The 25,099-nt window shown below is 46.2% G+C and overlaps 1 protein-coding gene across 1 annotated transcript in view; it reads right to left on the bottom strand.

Annotated features, from left to right (window-relative positions):
- The window catches only part of AFF3 (ALF transcription elongation factor 3), a 515,483-nt gene that overhangs the window by 428,457 nt on the left and 61,927 nt on the right, over positions 1-25,099 (bottom strand). Inside the window, exons 3-4 of the mRNA XM_074986799.1 lie at positions 16,339-16,459; positions 4,337-5,137 (exon numbers count right to left, since the gene is read on the bottom strand). Coding sequence (XP_074842900.1) covers positions 4,337-5,137; positions 16,339-16,459 — 922 coding nt within the window. The remainder of the gene's footprint in view (positions 1-4,336; positions 5,138-16,338; positions 16,460-25,099) is intronic.

The raw sequence follows: 25,099 nt of genomic DNA, 5'->3' as shown, positions 1-25,099 counted from the left end.
ATATGGTAGTGGCTGACTCCATAATGGCTTCGTCCAGCAGAATAGCAATTTTGGATGGAGCCGGGGGTCTCAAATTTTTCAGGAGTTTGTGATGTTTCTCCTGTACCTCTGCCATTTGAATGTCTTGCGTGAAAGCTACCCTTTTAAATAGCTCCTGAAATTGTTTAAGGTCATGCGGGGGGGAGACATCCCCGGGGGCCATGGCCTCATGTGGGGAGGATGAGGAGGAACCACTGGGGTAAACCTCCCTCGAACCCTCAGGCTCCTGCGGTCGACGATACGCTTGCTCCCTGGAGGATTGTGAAGGAAAGTCTCGGGGTTCTAAAACTAACTCCCCTTGAGACAGCTGTGTTTCTGTCCCCGATCGAGAGTGTCCACGGGGGTATTGAGCGGCCGGGGGGACCTGCCCCTGGATGTAGGTCTGCGATGTCTGTGTCCAGCATGATGAGGACGACCATAGCAGCATGGGCAAGGGTCCGGGGATGGAGACCTGGACCACCCACGGAGTGTGTACCCCTGATGTCTGGGAGAGCAAGACCTCTGCGACGACACAGATAGAGGTGAAACTGGCTTGTGATAGTACTCCAGGGGATCCACTCCCAGAAATGGTGAAGGTAGCCCAAGCCATGGTGACATTGGTTGGAGGAACAGAGAAGGAGGTTCTGGATAAACCAGTGGAGACACAGGCCTTCGGTGTGGCGTGTGTATCACAGGGGGAGGGCTTGGTGCTAACAGCAGTGCAGCCCTGTCCGGAGATGGGCTGCGGTGCCGGGTTTTTGATTTCGCCTTGCCCCTTCCCTGCAGGGCTGGCACCGCCCCCTCCCATGCCGGGGATCTCGGCCCCACTGTTGGCACCACGCTTGGCACAATCAGCTGTGGTGCCGCGCGGGTAGCTTCCTCCGGCGCCTGCAGGCTTCGTGCCTGGGGCCCCTGCACCATTGGTGCTGTGGGGGCCGGTGCCGCCAGGTCCGGCGCTTGCCTCGCTGACGCTCTGGGCGCCGCGCGTGCCGGCTGTTGTGTAACCGGAGGCTCAGCCTCTGCCACGTGCGCTGCCGCGCTGCCGCTTGCCTGAGTATGCGGCTGGGGGCTGTGTGTGCCGCTCATCCTGCTCGCTGAACCCGCCGGCAAGGATCGAGCCGGGGAGAGTTTCCTCCGTTTCTGCACCGAGGGGGTCAGAGAAGCTGCCTTCCTCTTATGCAACCCAGAGGGCCCTTCTGGGTGAGGCTCCTCCGGCAAGTCCGGCTGGAGAGCCTTATCGAACAAGAGCATTTTAAGCCTCATCTTTCTGTCCTTCCTGGCCCTGGCTGTGAGCTTAGCACAGTGAGAACACTTCTGGGTAACGTGTGATTCCCCCAGGCAGCAGATGCATTCGCTATGCCCATCGGAGGCCGGCACAGTTTTGTGGCATGACTCACACTTTTTAAAACCTGAAGAGGCCATTGCGGTGAGTCCTTTACTGTTAATAGGGTACTTGGCACTTAATCCGTGCCTTTCCACCCCAAATAGCGATCACCGGCCTGCGGGGCAGTGGGTGGCCTAAATGGCCTTCACGTTCGCTCTTCTCTTCTCCGCTCCTCTTTTTTTTTTTTTTTTTGCTGATATTCTCTTTGTCCTTGCTTTCTCTCTCTCTTTTTTTTTTTTTAGTAACCAAAAACAACAAATTACACATAGAAAACAGCTATCTAATCTGACTCTGGCCTTAGCCTGAGCGGATTCCGTCTGCAGCCATTGGCGGTTGAGAAGGAACTGGCGGGGACCGGAGCGCGCATGTGGCTGGGGGTGTGTGGGGGAGCGGCGCGCGCCAGCGCATGCGCGGTCCAGGAGAAACTGCTGGAAGATTTCCGATCTGCGGTGCCGGGCGAGCCCGACACCTATTATGGAGCACCCACGGGGACCACTCGAAGAAGAATTCTGATATATGAGTAGTATCATGGCCATTTATTAGTCCACCAACATCTCTAAACATCTAATTTGATTTCAACTAAAATTTCATGCGACATGGTATCAAATTACTACATTTCACATTGCATCTTGTCTTGTCCATTTACTAATTTTGCAGTTCCATTAACAGCACAGTTAATTACCAACATCATCTCAGTACATTTCCATAATGCCTGCTGGATCACATACAGCATAATTTACTATCTGTTCTTTGAACAAAATGAGGCAAATTTGGACAATATATAATTCACTATAACTTCACTGGCACAGGCAGGTCAAAATTAGAATACAGGTGAAAAATCCTGAAGCCAACGCTGAAATTTGAAAGAAGCAAGTGACTTGTTACTGGCATCTCTGCTAATTAATCTTAAAGATGTGGCACACACACCAGAGGAGAAAAATTCAGAAGCGCTAGAAAAGAGCACCTGGTTCTGTTAGTCCTCAAACACCTCTTCATTTGGTTATCCAAGCATGTATTTACACCAGCAAAACAAGGGAATGATATGATTGAACTGGCTGCAGCACATGCCATTACCTGAATTTATATTTTGCATAAACACAGGGGTTCATGAATGCAAAGGTATTTTTGTGTGATTGACCTATTCCCTGGGCTCCTGAAAATTTGACTTGAGTATAAATTGATCCTTTTCAAGGCCGACAAATCACTTCACTTTTGCTTTTAATTGGTGAATAATTCAATTAGAGAAAATAATCACGTGACCTGGAGTGTCTGAGAGGACTGGCTGAGACAATGCAGTTGCGTTCACAGAGATGTGGTTTCCTAAAAATTTAAAAAGCACACATCTGACAACCCAATTTTTGAATAGGCCTTTTTTAGAATCCCAGTGATAAGGCAGAAAACGAAGAGAGAACCAAAAAACATTTATTTACTGATGCAAGAGACAAACATTAAGTCTATATCTACACAACAGGTGCTATTTTAGGACATGAAGGTATCCCAAAATCGATATCCACACCTAAGCAACATGCCCATTGTCTCAAAACAGTTTTTGAGATAATGGGCACGTTATTCCAGCATCCCAATACAACTCATTGCAGGAGGAGTACTGGGATGCCTCGAAATAGGGTTTTATTTTGGCATGTGGTGCTGTTTAGACAGTGCCACATGCCAAAACAGCCTATATCAAAATCTACTCTAAATAAGCTATGCCATTTGTACAGCTCAAATTGCACAGCTTAGTTCGAGCTTATGGTGCCGTGTAGACATAGTCTAAAACAGCTCAATAAACACTATACCTCTCAAGAAAGAGTAACAAGATCACTATCTTTGCACTGAGGTAGTCCCTGCCATTCAAGTTAACCAGAGAAACTATGCCAGAGCTATAAGTGGCATAGATCCATTGAAAATTAATGGGTGTATGCCACCCAATGTACACCAGGTGAAGATGCGAAACTACCGAACGAAGCCTCTGACTTTACCCTGCCTAACTTAAGCACAACATCAAGTAAACCAACATAAGGTGTCTACCAGTGCTTTTTAAACCAACCAACCAAATAAATAAATAAATAAAATACAAGAAAAATCACAGAATGTGGTTTCTGTCTCTCATGCTGTAAAATTAACATTTCTGGGGTCTCCCTTGGTTTGCTGCCTTTTCACTAGGATTCTAAAAGGCCCATTCTTCAAAAATTGGGTTGCCTGATTTATGTCTCTGAAATTCACCCAATACAGAGCATAAGTCTTTATAACACTCAGATAACAGAAAGAGAAATGTTGCCTATAAGCTTGTTTGTTTGTTGCAAATGGTGAGGTTTCTATGTTTACTGGCTTTCTATAAGAGGATGACTCTTGAGAAAATATGTATTTTTGTTTCCATCTATTTAGAAGTCATAGTAATTTTCTCAATTTCAAAATGAATATGAAAGATATGAATAGCCAGTACTATTATTATTCTCTCACCTATGTTATAATGTGAACATTGATTATGTAAGTTATTTACATGGTGTAGCTATTTTGACAAAGGCGGGTGCAACTATGCCTGACCATCTGTTAGAAGAGAAATCCATTAATATATGGTAATATGCAGGATACTTGAACAAGGAAATTAAATTTTATGTCACTATGGTCCCTTTCCCTGCCCTCCCCGAAGAACTTAAGCTTAGGCAGCCAGAGAAGTTTCTAGTGTCAACAGTCCATAATTTATGTTAACTGAAAATTTTGCACCTGTAAAATGTGCTTTAGTTCTGAAGACAACTAAGCCTCTATCTCAGATACATTTCTGATCTAACTACTGGTTACTATTTGCAGTATATGACATTCCAATTCATAAAACAAAAATTGTTAAACAAAACAAATATATAAAATGTTTTCAAAGAGATGCATTGGAAATACCAGCTTATGGGGCAATACCAGGAAATATGTTAAAAGGCTTACCTCTTCTTGCTTAGGAATATTAAATTTTGCCATCTTGGTCTTGGCCATACCCAGGTCAGGCTTACTTGAAGGTACTCCCCTACATGACATGCAGTGCTTGTTAGTTTCTGTCGATAACTTTAGCTTTGGAGACTCATCAGGAGCCTGATCTTGACCATCCATTGGTCTTACATAAGCTGTTGGCTTCTGCTGAATTATATTAGGCTTTGAAGCAAGAGAAGGAGGAAAGTTCTGAACACAGTGCCCAGTGCTGGGTTTTGCTGACCTTTCTTGAGCCTGAGGTACTATTTCTGCATTGCTGTTTAGTTTTGACTGCTGTTGTGCTCTGCTGACACTGTCTCCAAGCACAGATCTTAAACCACCTTGTTGTGCTGCACTGGCAGCTGATGTGGGACTTGATACAAAATGCTTAAGCTTTTCCAGGCTGTTTTTTTGGTTAGCCATTTTGAAGTCACTGTTGTGTGACTCAAGCAATCTGTGTCCATGTTTGTTTGCCCTCTGCTGGCCATCAGGAAGACTGTGCCCAGCTTTCTGCCGATCCATTGTTGGGCTCTTGCTCTGCTGACCAGATAGAGTTGCTGGTATTGAAGATGAAGTGCTGCAAAGAGAAGGCGTAGATTGTGGTCTTGACTCTGCAATAAAATGTTCATCGGTTTTGTTCCCAGGTGCCTGTGAAATGCCAGATTTTGGAACTCCAACAAGATGACTCTGGTTGGATCGATCTGTCAATAAGTCCTTCATTTCATCATAATTGCCTAATGTATTCTGGATACGATTTGAGAGCTCATCTCCCTTGTTAGTCTGCAAAACAAAAAAAAATCAAATATTCTGTAACAATTAATGTAAGAGAAAATAATTCCATTTGTGCTTCGCTACTTACTGAAGTAGCTCTGCCTTATTCAGCAGCACAGATGTGGAACGAGATAAAAAATCCTTATTATCTCTGAAGATGCTTGTCCACATTGTAAATCTACTCTGACCTGGAAAAGCTCTAAAGAGCCACAGAGTGCATAAAAAAATCTATAACTGGTATCACACTGTACTTAAAATATATTACCTGGAAACTAGACAATTTATTATTGTGACTATGCAGAATGGTTTGGACTAAATCTGGTCATGAGTAAGAAACATTCTTCACTGATAGCCTTAACTAGCAGCCTTAGCAACTGCACCACAGCCATGAAATGGACTGTGACCCCTGGCCTGTTGACACTTAGCAATGAAGGCCTATGGGCCCACAGCTACCAGGCCTCTGATTGGATGGACAGGCAGCATTTTCACTGGGTAACTGGACTATATAAAGGCCTGAACAGGAATAAGAAGCTGTCTGAGTGCCAGACCGATGCTTGCTGGTTGCTTCCCAGTCTACTGTGCTGCTTCACTTGACCTTGCCTTGTTGCCTCATCCAACATCACCTGCCCACCTCCCTGACCAGGCCCCTTGGATTGAGTCTTCCAGCTACTGAACCCTTCAGGTATTCTGACCATGCCCCTGGACAGCTTCTGATACGGACTGACTCACTGGATATACATTACTGCTCTGGACTGCTGCCTGGTGCCTCAGAATTAAATCCTTGTAGTGCACAGCAAGCTTCCTTTTCACAACACTGGTTACGCTTCAGCCATGAATAAAAACACTGCATTCTTGATTTCCTCCAGATACCTTTCTTACAGAAATGTAGACATTGCAGAAGAAGGGGCCACACAACAGCTTGAGAAAGTACTGAATTCATTGGTGTACTTCATATTCTGATATTCTAACATCAAGGAGGTTTCTTAAGGGAAGAAAGTGAGCTAATGGGACAGGGGAAATAGCATTGACTTGTTACTCTACTTCTCCGCAAAATATCATTTGCAACAGAAGAATTCTCACTCCTGGGTCTCTGCTGTTTTTCAGAAAACAGGCAGAACTTCCCGAGTTCTTATCACAGATTGGCAGTGCCAGTGAGAAAGAATACAAGCAGTTGACTTTTCTATCCTTCCAAGGGCGGAAAGTGCTAATATCGGTGCCTACCCATGGCCTTGGAACAGGAGGCAAAAGCTCCCCAAAGAAACAAGATGATCAATAAAAATAAACTGAAAAACTAATGTCTGAAGACATTAATTATAAACAATGATGTAAACATAAACATCACCACCTCTTAAATGCTTCCAAACCCTGCAGAGAGCAGGCGGATGAGTGAGAACCCCGTCAGGCTATCTTCAAAGAAATAGAAGCAGAGGTCTATAATCTTCTGCTTTTCCTTCATCATAAGTGAAATCCTCATCCCAATGAAGTCGGGGCAAAGTACCCATTGCCTTCAGTAGGGCCAAAATTTAACTTCAAGGTTCTTGCTCTGGGAGAATGAGTAGCTCATGACAAGAACATTACATGAATGTAAAAAAGAAAAGAATGTAAATAAATCTGCACCAGGCAGCAATAATCAGGCCAATAGCAAGCATGGAGAGCAAGGTGGGGATTTTTGATTTATATTTTATAAATTTCAATTACAATTGACTTAAACTAGTCACATAATGAAAAGAAATTCTTGGAGAAAGACGAATCTGTACTCCCCTACCTCAGGAACAGTTTTGCCAGCACTTAAACAGGATTTCCTCCTAGAAGCTGAAACCAAGTAATAATACCTTAGGGATGTGTCAAATGAGGGTCATGTAACTGCTCTGCCTATGTTTGCAAGGAAACCATCTCCAGGGCAAGCACTGCAGGCAGCCTTGCCTAAAGCTGAACATGGTCTTCTATGTTCAAGGAAGCCAAATGATCAACATGCAGAATGGGATCAAACAACAATTCTGAAATGGATCACTTCGCCACAACTTTGCCACAGTAGAGTAAAACAAAAAAAAGACTGGGTGGGTTTATTTCTCATTTACTGCACTCCAGTTAGAATGCCAAGAACTTTTTGAGCCTAGGGAGAAGTGCATCAACCATGATCGGGGCACATGGATAGAAAGAACATTGCTGTGTTGTGAAGCGGGCTATGATGGAACTATGTCACCACCTGCAAGAGCAGCCTCAGCTGAGACTGAGGCATCACACTCTAAAACTTGAAATAAGACACAACAGTCATGATAGCCTGAAGCTTCCACTCTCTACAAGAAAAAGTCATTATATCACATGGTATTTCAACTCACAAGTAAATACAGTAGTTTAAATGTAATTTTGGGGTAGGTGTCAGGACCACATTAACATCCCATAACAGAGAGCTATTAATCAGGCATCAAAAAATGGAAAGCCCCACATAAATCTGAAGATGATGGTCTACACAGATGATGTCATGACTACGGGTATGTCTACACAGGAAAGTTACTTCCAAATAACAGCCCTTATTTTGAAATAACTTTGCTAGCATCTACACAATGCAACTGCTATTTCAAAATAATTCCAAAATAGCGGTTGGCTTATTTCGAAATAGGGGTTGCATAGACAGGAAATAGAGCCTATTTAGAAGTAAGACACAGTAGCTACGTCTACACGTGAAGCCTACATCGGAGTAGCTTATTTCGATGTAGCGACATCGAAATAGGCTATTTCGATGAATAACGTCTACACGTCCTCCAGGGCTGGCAACGTCGACGTTCAACATCGACGTTGCGCAGCACCACATCGAAATAGGCGCTGCGAGGGAACGTCTACACGCCAAAGTAGCACACATCGAAAGAAGGGTGCCAGGAACAGCTGCAGACAGGGTCACAGGGCGGACTAGCGCTTCCGGGGCAACAGCTAGCTGCTCCCTTAAAGGGCCCCTCCCAGACACACGCGGTCTGCAGAGCCATAGGCACGCACACCTCGGGCAACGCACTCATGATGGACCCCCAGCAGCAGCAGCAGCAGCCGCCAGAGGTCCACCCAGCCGCCCCTGCAGGAGCAGCGCTCGCCCTGCTCTATGCCATGCAGGAGGCAGCTGAGCACCTCCTTGCCACAGAGGAGGAGCTGCCCGTAGGGGAGGGGGACGCAACCCCCAACCCTGCAGCACCCCGACCCCCCCGCCGCCTCATACGCCACCAGCTGTGGAGCTACCCCACCAGTACCGACTGGTGGGAGCGGCTGGTGCTTGGGGAGTGGGACGACAACCGCTGGCTCAGGAACTTTCGCATGAGCCGGCAGACATTTCTGGAGCTATGCCAGTGGCTCAACCCCGCACTCAGGCACCAGGACACCGCCATGAGGCATGACCTCCCTGTGGAGAAACGGGTCGGAATCGCTATCTGGAAGCTGGCCACTCCAGACAGCTACCGATCAGTGGGCCAGCAGTTTGGCATCGGCAAGGCCACCGTCGGGGCTGTCCTCGTGGAGGTAAGAGGACCCACGGGGGGAAGTGGGGGGAGGCAGCCCTGGCAGGGGAGGGGGGCCCTGGCTGAGGAGGGCAAGAGAGGGGAGAAGAGGGGGGCCCTGGCAGGGGGGGCAGGGGAGGGAAGGGGGGGCCCTGGCAGGGGGGGCAGAGGAGGGGAGGGGAGGGGGGCCCTGGCAGGGGAGGGCCACACACACCCTGCTCACCCCTCATTGGTGCTCTCCCATGTGCTTCCCCTGCAGGTCGTCTGTGCCATCAACGCCCTGCTACTCCACAGGCTCATGAGGCTTGGGGACCCAGATGCCACCATCATGTGCTTTCCCACCCTGGGCTTCCCCAATTGCTTCGGGGCTCTGGATGGGACTCACATCCCCATCCGCGCCCTGGAGCACAGTGGAGGACGTTACATCAACCGGAAGGGCTACCACTCAGTGGTCCTCCAGGCCTTGGTGGACAGCCAGGGCCATTTCTTGGACATTTATGTGGGCTGGCCTGGCAGCACCCACGACGCCTGGGTATTCCAAAACTTGGGCCTGTGCCGCCAGCTGGAAGCGGGGACCTACATCCCCCAGCGGGAGATCCCTGTGGGGGACACCACCATGCCCCTCTGCGTCATCGCAGATGCGGCATACCCCCTCCGGCCCTGGCTCATGCACCTGTACACGGGCCATCTGTGTGCCAGCCAGGAGCACTTCAACCAGCGCCTGAACCACGCGCGCCAGGTGGTGGAGCGCTCATTTGGCCGCCTCAAAGGGCGCTGGAGGTGTCTCCTCACCCGCCTGGATGCGGGCCCCACCAACATCCCCCAGATTGTGGGTGCGTGCAGCGCCCTACACAATCTGGTGGAGAGCAAGGGGGAGGCCTTCTTTCAGGGCTGGGCTGTGGAGGCCGGCAGGGCCGCTGTGCAGCCACCCGCTGCCCCCAGTTGCCAGGTGGACCCCGAAGGGACCCGGGTCCGGGAGGCTCTGCGGGCCCACTTCGATGAGGCCGCAGGGTGAACGCTGGCAGGCCCCCCACTGCCCCCCCATCCTCCACAACACTCCCTGCCCCTACGCCCACACCACGGAGCACCCAACAGCACCCCCCCACCCTTTTCTTGTACAAATAAAAACAGACACTTGTTTGTGAAATCAAACATGTTTACTTGAACTCTTCTTAATAATAACTATAGAACTTCTAACTAACTTATATATTACATGTATGTATATTAATATAAAAACAGAGATGACAAGGAAGGGGAGAACTATTTACATGGGGGGGGAAGCATCAGACAGTGAAAATGGGGGTCACAAATAAATAAATACAAACTATGCACAGGGCAAAAAACCAAAATAGTGGGGGGAAGATATATAAAGGCGGGGGCGGCACGTCCTGGGCCCCACGCCCCTACAGTCCAGCACCAGGGGTGGGCGGCCGGGATCCCCGCCTCGGCCGCAGCCCTGGCTGGGGGCCGGGCGGACCAGAAGATATGGCCGGCAAGTCTCAGCTGGCCCCAGGTCCCCCTCGGCGGAATGGCCCTCGGTGGCGGGTGGTGGGGCGACAGCGGACAGCGCAGTGACTGGAGCAGCAGGTGGCGCAGCGGGTGGAGCACGCAGGGCGGGCGCAGTGGCAGCCGGCGCGGCATGGGGGGCCAGGTAATCCGCTATGCGGTTGAATGTCTGCATGTAGGCCCCCCATGCCTCTTGGCGCCAGGCCAGCGCCCGCTCCTGCAGGTGGAGGCGGCGTTGCTCTACCCGCAGATGCTACTCTGCGACCTCCACCTGCCAGAGGTGGACGGCCAGCAGCTGGGGGTCTGTCGCCGGCGGCTGCTGCTGCTGGGTCTGCCGTCTTGCCTGCCGTGGGGCCGGTCGGTCCTCCGCCGAGGGGCTGGCCTGGAGCGATGGCCCCGGAGGGGATTCCGGGACCACTGAAGCCTCGCCGGCGCTCTCCGGTCCTTCCGATGGTGCAGCTGCGGAACACAGGAGGGGGAGAAGAAGAGTGGAGACAGCCGTTAGTGTGGGCCCCGAGCCGTGGCCCTTGTCCCCCCACCCCTCTGCTGCAGGTTCCCCATCCCCGTCCCCGGGAGATGCTGCTGTGATGGGGTTCAAGGGTCCCCCTGCACTGCACCCTGTCCCCTGGCGGGAGTGACTCTCACTTCACTCAGCAGGTATGACAGGAGAGGTTTCTTAGGCAACAGATGCCCAGTTTCTCCCAGAAGCGACAGTACAGCAGTCAGAGACAGTCCTTCCAACCCGTCCTGGGGAGAAGACCCCGAGGGGTGCCCCTCTGGGGTGTAGCTTTCCCCCTCCTCAGGCAGGCAGCCTTCTAGCTCTCCCTTCCCCTAGCCTCTATCTGAGGCCCCCGATTCAAACCCAGCTCAGCTCCTCCCTCCTCTTTGTTCAGGGCAGAGGTGTTACCTGTCAGTTGTAGCCCCAGGATCATCCTTAGCCACTGGGAGCTATTCAGCTTGTTGCTCATATCTAGCCTGAGTCTCACATTTGCACTGCCCCCACTCCATCACATGCTGCTGCTGCTGCTGCTGCTGGGTGTCCCACCCCCTTCCCCCGGGGGACCCTAGAGGTTCCGCTCCCCCCTGCCCCGGGGATGGGGCATGGCACTGTTGTGCTGGGGGGGGAAGGGGTTGATGCACTCCTGTGAGGGACATGCCACTGCTGTCCTTGGGGCCATGGTCATCTGGGCATGTGGAGGGCCCTGGCCATATCTATTACCCCCGCCCCTCAACCCTGGGGGTGTGCACCGGGGGGGTACATACCTGACGGTCCACTCCCACGGTCGGGGAACACCCGGGGGGCGGGCGCCCGGCTGCTGCTCTGGGATGGCAGGAGGAGGATCTGGAGGCCGGTGTCAGTGGAGGAGGAGTCCCCCTCCTCCTCCTCCTCCTGCTCCGGTGCCCCGGGGGTGAGCTCCTGGGGAGGCCTCCAGGGTGTGGGGCTTGCCTCTGGGGCGGACTCCGCCTCTGGGGCCTACTGGGGCTCCTCAGCCAAGGTGTCAAGCGTGGCCGGAGGGGAGGAGGTGTGCCAGGGGCCCAGGATGTCCCTGAGCTCCCTGTAAAAGGGGCAAGTGATGGGGGCAGCCCCAGATCGGCCGGCCGCATCCCGGGCCCGGGCGTAACCCTGCCGCAGCTCTTTCACTTTACTCCGGACATGGTCCGAAGTGCGGGCAGGGTGTCCCCGGGCGGCCAGGCCCTCAGCCAGCCGAGCGAACGCATCCACATTCCGCCTCTTGCTCCCCATTACCTGGAGCACCTCCTCCTCGCTCCAGAGCCCCAGCAGGTCCCGAAGCTCGGCCTCCGTCCAGGAGCGGCCCCACTGCCGCTTCCCGGCCTGGCTCCTGCCCTGGGAACCCTGGCTCCCCTTCGGGGGGGTTCCCTGAGGGCGCTGGGGGTGCTGCTGGGAGGCCATCAGGTCGGTTGGGGGTGTGGGTGGCTGAAGAAGAGCGTGCAGCCGAGCCGTGTGTTATTGCTGCTGCCTGCATGCTCTCTCAGCTTCCTGCACAGAAAGGTAGGGGGTGGGGACGTTTAAGGGGCCGCTCCACGCAGCCACCATTGAGCTGAGGGGCTGGAGAGAGCGTCTCTCAACCCCTCAGCTGATGGCCGCCATGGAGGACCCCGCAATTTCAAAGTTGCAGGATGCACAATGACTACACGTTCCCTACTTCGACATTGAACGTCGAAGTAGGGCGCTATTCCCATCCCCTCACGGGGTCAGCGGCTTCGACGTCTCGCCGCCTAACGTCGATGTTAACATCGAAATAGCGCCCAACACGTGTAGCTGTGACGGGCGTATTTTGAAGTTAGTGCCGCTACTTCGAAGTAGCGTGCACGTGTAGACATGGCTAGTGTGTCCAATGGTTCTATTTCAAAATAGGCTCTGTTGTGTGTAGATGGTGTTTTCTGAAATAGCTGAGGGCTATTTTTGAAAGGCATTTTCTGTGTAGCAGCATTATTTCAAAATAACTTATTTCAAAATGAGGCTGCTGTGTGGACATAGCCTAACTCTCAACAGGCCAGGTGTTTTTTAATGAAGCTGGAATTTAAGTTAGACTCAGGCAGTGAGAAGGAAGTCAAGCATAGGTAGTAAAGAGTTCACATGGGCCTGCTCATATCATGCCACAAGTCTCTTCTACCTGGAATTGTAAATCTACCACATATGTGATTTTTGGACAAGCTAAGAAGGCTGGAGCTACCAGTTCAGAGACAGCATAACTATAGATATCTATCTTGTCAGGAGCGAATATTCTCAAGAAGGGAGTTCCTGGGTTGGGAGGAAAAGGGTGTACCCTCTGGCCAGACTCCCAGCCTTATGGAATTGGGTATCTGCAACAGAGTTGGGAGCGATATGTGTCTGGGCCAGTATGGGATGCACAAGATCTTCTAATTTTTCCTGTCATGTTGGCTATTAGAGATGTTAGCAGAAAGACACACAAAAGGCTCCTCCTTCTCCACTGGATCTTTTCTCCAGTGGATCTGTCATGAGTGTAATTTTTTCTCTGGTCAGATGACAACTGAAGTGGTCCACTTCTGGCATTCTCCATTGAAGAGAAGCATTGATCCACTATTCCTTGATTCAGAGACCATTTGTGAGAACCTGCCACAGACTAATCTAGTCTGCTCATGATAATGTTCTATTTCCCTGCCGTGTGTATGGTACCAAGGGATGGTTAGACAAACAGGGCCACTTTCACATGAACAGGTTTTTACCAAGAGATCTTATAGGATCCCACTCCAAAGCAAGCCTCATATATACAGAAGCTATTCATCCACTGGCACTTCTTTATGTTGGGTGTGGGACTGATGGGATTCCCTGCGGGTCACCTTCTCCTGTGGTTACCCTCTGTCTGGATCTTTTGTAACTTAAAAGTTCTAAATCTCTTCTGGGATATTCAAGTCCAGCCATAACTGCACAAGCCCTAACTAGATTCTCGCAGCTGGCATCTTCAAAGTCCCATTATCCATCTCCTGCAGGGCCAGAAACAGAGGCCTTCTAAATCAGAACAGAATTGCAGTCTTTTTTTTTTTTTTAAAGAGAAACAGGTCCCACAACTCTTCCCTGGGTTCAGGAAAACTTCAAGATTAAACACATCCAGAACATCTTTCACTATTCTATAGACTTGAGACTCTTGCCCCTCTTGGTTTCTTCTTCAAATCACAGTTCCTCTTACAGAACATAGCCCTCAGAACTGCCTCCCTGGGGACAGGCTCTTTGTTCCAGGGCCTACCTCAGGAGTTAGCTCCACTCCAGTGACTCAGTGCTCCAGCCATAAGTCAGTTCAATAGCACTCCTTCGCAGCCAGCCCCTAAGTGGTGGTTTTCCTCCCTTTTTAAGTCCTATGCCCAGCTCAGATGTGCCAGGGCCTGGCTAATTAAACAAGCTTGGCCAACCCCTGGTCTCCTGGCCCTTAAATAAGCACGTTATCCATTATATAGAGAGAGTTTCCATACTTACTGATATAAAATGAGGTGGCCTGATTCTCTTCAAAGAGCCACCTTTTGGAAACTGATGCCTTAAAGCTCGAGGAACTCTCCACATCCCTATGAACATTTTTGTGCTGCCTTTGTTCCTGGAGAGATCAGCTTTACCCCATGCACTGGTGAGGTCTTGGATCCAATCCTGAGGCAGAAAAGTTTTAAGCCAAGCTGTATTTAGCTGGGCTCTTGGATACTCTAATAGTTTGCTGGGGCAAGTTGAAATGTTGGGTATTTTAACTGGTAATTATAGTGATAGAGACTGACTTTATGACACTCTCAAATGGATTGCTGTCCCTGAGTAGCCAATTATTAATTATGGTAACACATGTATTCCCAACCTGGATAAGTAGGCCAAATATTCTGTGAAAACAGATCTCAGATATAATAATCAAAGAGCCTTCTGACACCTGGGAAGTACCCTTGTATTCAAATGACTGCAAGATAGCCCATCACATTCTTCAAGAACCTTGCTGATTTTCAGGATGACCATCTTGATTTCTTTCTTTAGCAAAAATACTGATTTTCCTACAAGTCTCATTTGTCCTTCACCCTCTCTATACCCACAATATAAACAGAAGGAACTGTCTGGTGATGGAAATGTGTGGGGTAGACTATAGAGTTGTAAGTGCCTCGGGAACCACTGACAGGGACTTCATAAAAATCCGTGGTACAGGGTGGGAGAAGATGGTGCGGAAGCCAGAGCTTAGTGGCTGAAGGAGATGACTCTTGGGCACAGGCAATAATCTCAGTGTAAAAAGTATTCTGAGTTATGTGAAAGTTCCACCCACTTCCTGATACAGGATGAGAAGATTGCATCAGTGTCAATAATGAAGATTTTTCGGGAGTCTCTCACAGGCTATGTCTACACTAGTGTGTTTTTTTGAGAAAGCCAGGGCTCTTTGGAAAAATCCCACAGAGGCAGCAATGGCTGAAACAAAAAGTTAGCAGAATGTTAGGAACCATTAGGAAAGGGATGGATAGGATATAAAATATTAAAGTGCCACTATATAAATTCAGGGTACCCTCTGACATATTGAATATTCGTGCAGTTCTTGTTGCCACATCTTAAGAAAGATAAAATTGGAAGAGCTACAAAAATGATTTGGCATACAAAACAACTTCCATAAGAAGAATGATTTTAAAGACTTGGACTGCTCAATTTAGAAAAGGGGTAACTAATGGGGGAGCCATAATGGTAGTGAATGAAGTCACAAAAGGGGTGGACAAATTGAGGAAATATTATTTTCCCTTTCATGTAACACAAGAAGTAGAGCTCACCCAATTAAATTAATAAATAGCAGGCTTAAAACAAACTTAGGAAGTGTTTCCTCGCACAACTCAAGTCATCCTGTACTGGGGATATTACAAAAGCCACAAGTATTACTCAGTGCTTTTTCTGTAAGAAAAGAGGAGCCAGTACACTGCCATTCCCCACCCTCTCCACCCCCTGCAGATGTTCCCATGACTGGGGCAGCCAGCAGAGCTCCACGCCCCAGCCAGCTCCCTGCTGTGAGGCCCCCAGGGACCTTCAGTTCCCCAGCTGGGTCCCTGGGGCTGGAACTGCTGGCAGGGCTCTGCACCCTGTCTGGCTCCCAGCCCCAGGGCTGCTGGGGTTCCCTGGCACATACTCCATACCGGCACCAAAAAAATCAATAGTATTACTGGAGTTAAAACAAGAACAAGTTCAATGACTACTAGGCAAGACACTCAAGTATACAACCCCATACTCTGGGCATCTGTAAGCCTTTGAGCCTTTGATTGCCACATACTGGAACTAAATGACAGGGTACGGTTCATGCAGTTTCCCTGGTCTGTTCATTCCCTCTAAAGTATCTGGCACTGGCCACTGTTTGACGACAGAATGTTGGACAATATGTACCATTCATTTGGTGCAGTATAGCCATCTGGATGTTCTTATGTAAGCTTGAATTCATTCTAACAGTTTTTTTTCTAAATACTTCAGAAGTACAGCACCATCACCTTGACCCTTAGATTCAGTGCAGCTGCATAGATTCAATGCAGTAACATCAAGGTGTAAGATTATGTCATTTTCATTTACCACTGAAACTCATAAGAAGCCAATGAAAAGTCATCTGATTCTCAATGAACCATAAATATTTATATGTAAGTTTTGTGAGGCCAACATTTTTTGGAGACTACTAAAGCCTGTGCAACAACGTACACAACTTAAACTGTATTGTCCAAACATAAATAAATAAAAATCAGCACAGTTGGGAAAACATCTACCTTGTACGGTTCACTGAAGAGGGAGTAACTGGTATTAAATGAACCATCTTCCTGCTGTGTTTCCTGATTTCTCCTCTCCCATTCTTTCCACCGCAGAACATTTCTGTCTGGTTCATAGACACTGTGTCAAAAGAGAGAATTTTTAAAAAATTAAAGGTCAGCACATAAATCAACATTAATCTATCTGAAGAACAGTGGGGTCACAGACAGATGGCAGCGATAACAAGAACATGAATCAGATTAATGCCAGCCTAATCAGCCAGTGGAAACTCAGGTCTCTGGGTATGCCAGTGCTCTCTTCGCACAGAGAACAGATAATTAGATTCTTAAGGAAGCCAACAACAAAACAAAACAAAACAAAAACCCCACACACCATGGGGCAAACCCTAGCCTACACTGAACTTCCCTGCCTGAAATGTGATGCATAAAAGATCCAAGCAACTTTGACATAGACCTGAGTACTCATAAGACACAGGGTAATTACACCTAAGAATAAAGAGAAGTTATGAACATATTTCCATTTATTACATATCCTCTGTATGTTATAAAAGAATGCTCTTTTTTCACATAACTCTGTTTCTGTAGTGATTTTTTTAACTACTGAGCTCCCCAAAGAGCAGTTAAAACTACATGCTATAGCTGTTTCCCCAGATATACTCCTTCTGATTTCTACTGATCTGTCAAATCATGAAATTACTGCTGACTCAATTCCTCTTTCTGAATGATTTGACACTATCACTACTTCAAAGAATACATGAGTATTGCAATGATGGGTTTAGGAGAAGCTGGTCATTAAGTAATATAATTTCATGAAACAATGGTGTCCTTTTTGGAAGTAAACTAAAGGCCCCACTATTGAAAGAAATATATTAAAGTAACTGGTTCAAGAGATGAACAACACTGTCTTCATATCACCTCCAAGCAACATATATAGATTTGCATGCTTCAATTTCTTAAGTTTCATCCTCGACACAAAATAAACCTAAATGCCAAAATAGGGTTTAAATGTTGTTTATAAATATTTAGCTTAAAAAGACAGCTTAGCATTTTGCTTTTCTCAGCCAATGCTTTCCTCTTTTTTCTGTGCTGCAGTTTCATAAAGTAAAAATATATTACCACCATATAAGTGTATTGGCCATAAATAAAATAAAGCTTGTCTTTCTCACTAGCTGCCCCGTCAGTCAAAATAGACTTTAAATCATCCACCCAAGTGACTTCACTTTGTATGCCTCAGGGAAGACTGTCAAAATGCCTAACACTTTGAAAATTAATTTAAGATATGGATATACCGAAAACATCCAAAACACATAGATACAATTAGTAGTTTAAAATAATTTCTTCATAGCGACCAAAAGACACTAAAATCCACTGTCCATTTGTTGATCTGTGTGAGATGAACTTCTGAGCCTAATTCTCAATGGACAGATGTTTGCCTGTCTCATTGGATACCTTTGACTGAAGGCTCACCTCAGACACCAAACACTGACCATGCAAATTAAACAGTACTCTAAACCAAAGGAAGTTTCTCTTCAAAGCAGAATTAAGACATAGCAGAGCAGGAAAACAGTCAAAGCTGCTGCTTAAGATACACTTTCTCTTTTCCTTAAAAAACACAGTTTTTTATTCAATGCTGTCAATTTTTCACTTTGCATGTGAAATAAATGTACTTAAGATAATATATCTGCTGAAAGAGTGGTACTTGACCCATTTGACCTGATCGGATAATCACAGACTGCTCCCTTAGATTGCATGGAGGCACTGGTGAGAAGATTTACTACTTCAGTGGAACCTGCTTTGCGCAGGTGAGATTCCATTTAGCAATCGTTATGGGAAAAGATGGAGAACATATGCTACACGTAATATATACAGAGAGAAAACAGATGGTATTTAAAAGGTAACACTGGTGTTACTACACCATACCACCTGAGATACCCCAGTGTGGTAACATGGAAAGTGATTTTCTAACAGCAATCATTGTAATGTAGTCAAGGCTGGTCACACTGCATAGTAAGATTGCCTGACACTTCACATTATCAAACCCCATTTTCTGTTGCCTATTTCTGCCGAACTACGTTACCCTCAAAACAAACATTCTTGGAAAATTTCAGCCAAAATGGTTTGGCTGTTTCTGAGAATAAAGTTAATTAATAATACACTGACAAACAATGGTAATAAAAAATTCTGGCCACCTTTTCTTTGGAAAGCTCTGGCCTCTCCATCCTTTGGCTTGGGGACTTCGTGATCTTCTGCTGTCCCTGTGAAAATCTGCTCCAATTTGGACACATTAGAAAAAGAGCATGCTTCCCCTCCCCGCCTCACAGTGCATATACAACCTCCAGAATTTGCCTAAGCTGCAGCTTAGGGCTATGGGACACAATAATACCCTGTAACAGTTGCTCTGGGCTGAACACCAGAAATGAGAGCCGGGAGCTTGTCTCTCCTGTGTTCTCAATGACCTCTGCTGGCTCTGGGCAACACAAAGGAGGAAGCTGTCTGATTTTAAATGCAGGAGGGAAAGGATAAGGGCTGGATCTATGGCACTGCAGATGAAGGCAGAGGGAGAGCAGACTGAAACAAGGACCTTTGGGTCAGACCAGGACTGGAGACTGCTAGTGGGAGAGGCCTGGGAATGGCTGAACAAGAAGACTGGGTATGGGAGCCAAGGAGGGAAAAGTCAGAAGGAACTTAGAGTGCTGGTGGGATAAACTTTGATCAGACAAGGAGCTGTCAGTGAGCTGATGGGAACCAGAGGGGCAGGCGAAAGACACGGAGGGAGGTGGGACAGACCAGATAATAAACCAGGGCAGGGGTAAGACCTAGGACTAGCTGAGCAAATAGACTGATGAGGACACAAAGACTGGACAATAAGCCCAGTGACTAAGACAAGGACAAAGAATGTGTGCAGGGTAGAAACAGGAGGCTGCAAGAGATAGAAGAGATCGGAGAGCTGAGCAGACAACTGGGACTGGCTGGGCAAGGAGACAGAGAACAAAGGACTCGCATGTAAGAGGTGGGGAATATTAGATAAGGAGATTGAAAGGGGTGGAAAACGGGACTGGGACAGGGCATCTGGAGGGGTGAGAGTACATTGTATTGAGTAGGAAGACTGGGACTGGAATCAGAGGTCTGAGAAAGGGGACTGGGACTGAGTAGGAGAGCAAAACTGAACTGGGACAAGGAGTCACTGGTGGAGAAGAGACAGGACTGGGGCAGGAAAAGACTCAAGGGAAGAGGGCAGAAGGTGTGAAGCTTGGGGTAAATGGGTAGAAAAATCGGTGCCCTCCATTAGAGAATGCTCCTGTGCAGAGCTTAGACTGGAACCCAAGATCTCTGAGTCTCAGCAGTTAACTTTGAAACCTGTTGGCAAAGTGTCCCATCCCCCTTCTGGGCTGGTCTACACAGACAGACAATGACAGCTAGTTACCAATACTCTGTTAGCTCAAATGGATAAGGTCTGTGTGGGGGACCAAAGACTGTCACCGTCCTAATGAATCAGGTTGTATATGAAGTCACATGATGGACTGGGCGGGGTAGGTGGTTGGTTGTTTCAATTTTTTTTAAATTCAGTGTTCCCTGTAAGCTGAGTGTTTTGACAGCCACCAAGCAGAGATTCAGGTGCTTCCCAGCTGACTTGCAGCAATCCCACAGCATCCACGGCCAGCAGCATATGTTTCTATGGTGGTGCACATCTGCATATTCCTGGGCGGATGGGAAAAATTAGAGGGAAACCTGACACGCACTCAGAGTTAATGTGGGCACTCACCTCTCACAAGCACCTCCTGGACAACTGCATGTGCCTGCACTCTCTTTCTGTTTGTTGCGGCTCTGCAGTGCCTAAACCTTCCAGCAGAGTCACACACAATCTGCTAAAACAAAGCCAACACCTTCTGGCACACAAGTCCAACATCTTCCTCTGGAGCTACCTGCCTTCCCATTTCAGAACTGTGTCCCCTGTAAAACTTTCTATGAGGTATCTAGTCTGTGCGCAGTTCAGGCAGACATCTCCTTTCGAGGCTTTATATATCTGGTACCTAGCCAGTTTCTAGAAAGCAAATGCATGCATGAGTCTTCACTCTGGCACCAACAGATATTTTTTTAAAACTCACCGATGTGACAATCACTGACAAAGCTGAGGGGCTTTTTTTCCTCCCCTTATTAGATGAAAAAAGAATATCTATACAAATGTATACTTTATATGTCTTTGAACACCCATCCACACATCTGCAGTTAGCTATTGACTAAGCAATGGAATTCATAACTTGCAACAAAAATATAGACTGACTATGCAAATGACAAAGCAGTATCATGATGACTAATATGCCAGTTAAACATAATATCCTACAAACTGCTGCAAGTTGAAAGTTATGTTTCTTTGTTAATGGCAGATGGCAAAATTCTGTATTATTTGCAAGACTGCTCCTTATTTGCAAGAACATTACAAGAATATTTCCATGAGCATATGTCACCAAAGATATTTATTTCTTTTGTTTGAAACAGAATAGTCCAAAAGCTGTAACTTTATTTATTGCAAACACTTTAGTTAATGGAAAATGAATCTAATAGTTTCTTTTTGGTAAAAATGAACTTTTAAATTTAAAAACAACCAAAAATGTACACATACTGATCTAAGCATTTATGCTGTACTCTGTTCATTTCTCTGATACCTGTGCCATATGGCACATTTCAAGACTCTTCCCATATGCATCTCGAAAATATATGGGATTTTGAATATTGGCCAAAAGGCCTATAGGCAGTCAGGGAAAATCAGACAAACAAACAGCGGACTATTTTCAAAAATTTAAAATTAGTTTATTCTACATTATTAAAAAATGTCAAACTCTAGAAGGATTGGTTTAAATGTTTTTCATAGGCAGTACATGGTTATTTTTAAAATGCATTTCCATTTGGAATTTATGCTTACAAGATATTAGTTAGCACGAGTTGCAGTCCAAATGTCTGCAGTACTGACATCTAAATATGAATGAATGAATGTTGCATTCGCATAATGCTTACATTAGCCTCTGCAGTCATACTGTGACCATGTCAGTCCATGGATACTAGCAAGACAAGGTGCATGAGGTTATATCTTTTACTGCTCCAACTTTGAAAGCTTTGCTCTCTCTCACTAACAGAATAAGAGATACGTCATCTACTTTGTATCTCTAGTCTCCTATGTATTTGAATCTGCTTTATAAGTCCATATAAATTTATTTCAGCTTTAAGCTCTGCAAAAGCACATATCAAAAAAGGAAAATAAACTTATGTAACTACATTTCATGCCCACTGGATTGTTATCACATCATCATTACTATAGCTATAGCAACTGTAAATGGCTTTCTTCCCCTCTGCAGTCCTCCCTCCCACTCTTTACCATGCTCCACCCTTCTCAGCCCCCCCATATCCACATTTCCTGTATAACAGTCTAAACTACGGAGTTTCAAAGTACTTTGAAGTTCAGACATTAAGGGAATCCAAACTTCTCCTTAGAAGTTAAAAAAGAACAAAACTAAGAAGGACTATCTCATGGAATTACACGGAAACTTTTCTCAGTGGCTAGCAAACTCTTCTAGACAACCCCGACTTTAAAGAATATCAGCACTGGAGACTTGGATTAGAGGGGTGGTCAGTTCGCTGATTCTTCTAGCTGGCATAATAGCTCTACAAAAATTAAGTTGATAATTAAAATATAAAAACATTTATATAAACATCTATTCTCTCAATTCAGACTGTGTGGCTGGGTCTACAAGTGCCCCTTTCTTTCAAAAGGGGCATGTTAATGAGCAGGTTCAAAAGATGCTAATGAGGCACTGCAATGAATATGCAGTGCCTCATTAGCATAATGGCAGCTGCGGCGATTCAAAAGTGCGGCTTTTCGAATCGCACACCACCCGTGGAGACAGGACCTTCTGAAAGGACCCCCAAGTTTTCGAAAGCCCTTCTTCCTATCTGGTGATCGGAAGAAGGGCTTTCGAAAACTGGGGGGGGGGTCCTTTCGGAAGGTCCTGTCTCCACAGGTGGCGCGTGGTTCGAAAACCCACACTTTCGAATCACTGCAGCCGCCATTATGCTAATGAGGCATTGTATATTCATTGCAGCGCATCATTAGCATCTTTCAAACCTGCTCATTAACATGCCCCTTTCGAAAGGAAGGGGCACGTGTAGACACAGGATGTGATGGTTCTGTGGGCATTATATGAGGCACAGATAGACTGAAACTTCTTTTCAGTATTGTGCTAGGGAACACAAGCCCTAACTGGAAAGATTTAAGGACAGATGCCTGGATTCTCAGGAATTTGGAGGAAAACACTTCACAACTCTAAGCCTCTCTAGAAAAAACTTCTGCAATACTGACAGGAGCATTCCTGGCCTATTTTTTTGCTTGACCTGATATCTGAAGGAACAATTTCCCTCTAATTTTATACACAGAAACAGATACAGACAACTCAGGAGAAGGCCTAAATGGGTAGCCATAAACTTACCTGAAAAACATAGCTCACCCAAAACTGAATTTAATCTCTCACAAAGCATCCAAATAGTAACAGGACCTCAAGTGATGGAGAATACATCTATCTGAAAATCCTGAGGTTTTAAACATTGAAACTTCACTGTCTCATGAGTGTCTTGTGATCTTCTGGGGTATAACATTCCAGAACCAGACCATTGGTAGGCTGAAGAACTCAACTGAAAGAAGCATTCTCCAGCTCCAACTTGAGAGACATCTGAGAACACCCTATCAGCACATTTCCCTTCCTCACCAGATTACTAACTCTCAGATGGTCCAGGCGGTATTTGCTCCCAAGGAAGAGGCCTAACAAAACTGCTTATCACCAGCACAGAGCACCAATGAGAGTTCCAAAACAGATATAAGACTTTTGCTTCTAGACTTCCATCTTTGTACCATCTAATATTTTGGAAAAAGTATAACATACACATGGAAGTAGAAAGTGCAAATCTCAGTTGCATACCGGTTCTGCCTTTTTACAAGTCCATCCTTAAGGGACCATTTCCTGTGGTAAAGGAACTTTGGGAAAGAAGACTCAAAACATTTCCTATCTCAGCTGATCTACCTGCAAGATGAGAGTATACAACGAATGTAGAATGACCTGGCTATGGTTAGCTGCATTTAGTCATAGAGTAAGACTTCACTTACCTGAAGATCACCACACTGCAGTCAATCTTCCAGAGTTTGATTTTGTGCATCTGGCGAAGACACAGCAAAATTGACCTCTCTGGACTTGGTTGTGAACCCCTGTATTCCACACTATCACATGGAGTAAGAGACACTGACGTGTGACTAACAAGGCTAGGACTACACTAGTTAATTCTGATACATCGATTCTAGCTACACAAATGCCATAACTAGAATTACGAATCTGAAATCAACTTATTTCCCTAGTATAGGCCTACCCATAATGTAGTATCTTAACTCCGAATTGCTAGACCGTTTCATGTTTGTTTATTAATTCTAGATATTTAGGTTGGTATTTGTTGGATTTCAGGAGCTTTTCAATTTTAAAAACTACATGTATTCTAAAACAGTTTTAGCAGACAGAATATTGTAACCGTATATCAGCCCCATGTTTTCCCATATATATATATGTAAGAGAAAACATGGGGCTAATATACGGTTACAATATTATATTGTATAATATATTTATACCATTAGTCTTGAACAATATTCCACAGAGCACATAGGAACTGGGCAGTTCCAATCTACCATACAGCAACCTGCTGCCAGAATGGTAGGGCTATTTCCACATAGCAGCATTATTTTGAAATAATCCTTTCCAGAATAGCCGTTCCAAAAGACTTTATTTTGAAATAACACAGCTACATGCAATAAAGCATTTTGAAATAGAACCCAGCTATTTTGAAATAGCATGTCCGAACATACAGTGACTATTTCAAAATAGTGCTGTTGGACACCATTATGGCTTATTTTGAAATAGTGCCTATTTCAAAATAGCTATTTTATTATTCTTCCTGCAATGAAGTATACAAAATTTGAAACAATGTGCCTGCTATTTCGAATTTATTTTGAAGTAGCATTTGAGTAGTGGAGGTGCTTGCAAAGTTATTTCAAAACAACTTTGCTGTGTAGACATAGCCCAGATGAGCTCTGACAGAGGACCTCCTGTCCTGGGATTTGACTGATGGAACACTGGAGGATTCTGATTGGCCCCCAGCTCCTACTTGACCCAAATACAGGAACAAGAAGTTGTCTGTTCAAGCTAGGACTGTATCCTCCCCAAATATGTGCTCCTATTGATACCTTGGTAGCCTCATTGTGCTTGACACGTGGCTCTTGGTTTTGCCCTCAAGCCTATCTTGGACTCTGACCTCCTGGTATCTGACCCAGCCTGACTCCTGCTCTCACCACTAGGTCAGACCGCGCATGCCCAGTTGTGAGACTATTATTTGGTTACATTATCTATTCAGGTTTTGTCTCCTAATAATTCAGTCATAAACTATATTATGCATATAAACTATTTACAATCGCGAATTCAAGTAGAAGAACAAAAGTGAAATCCATTTTGCATTAATATAGGGCAGTTTCTTAAGGTGGCAAATGTATAGCTAATTCTACATCTCAAAGTGGAGCATATAAATAAAGTTTGTGCGTACTTTTCTTTATTGTACATCATCCAGGCACCTATTGTGCCACCTCCTTTCCTCCAGATACTTAAAGTTCTCAATGCACCCAGACTTCATCTCCTCCTCTTCTCTGTCTCATGTCAGCATTTACAACCTCCGCAGAAGA

This window comes from Carettochelys insculpta, chromosome 1, assembly GCF_033958435.1.
Source record: "Carettochelys insculpta isolate YL-2023 chromosome 1, ASM3395843v1, whole genome shotgun sequence".
Taxonomy (NCBI): Eukaryota; Metazoa; Chordata; order Testudines; family Carettochelyidae; genus Carettochelys; species Carettochelys insculpta.
This window is presented reverse-complemented; position numbering and strand designations above follow the sequence as displayed.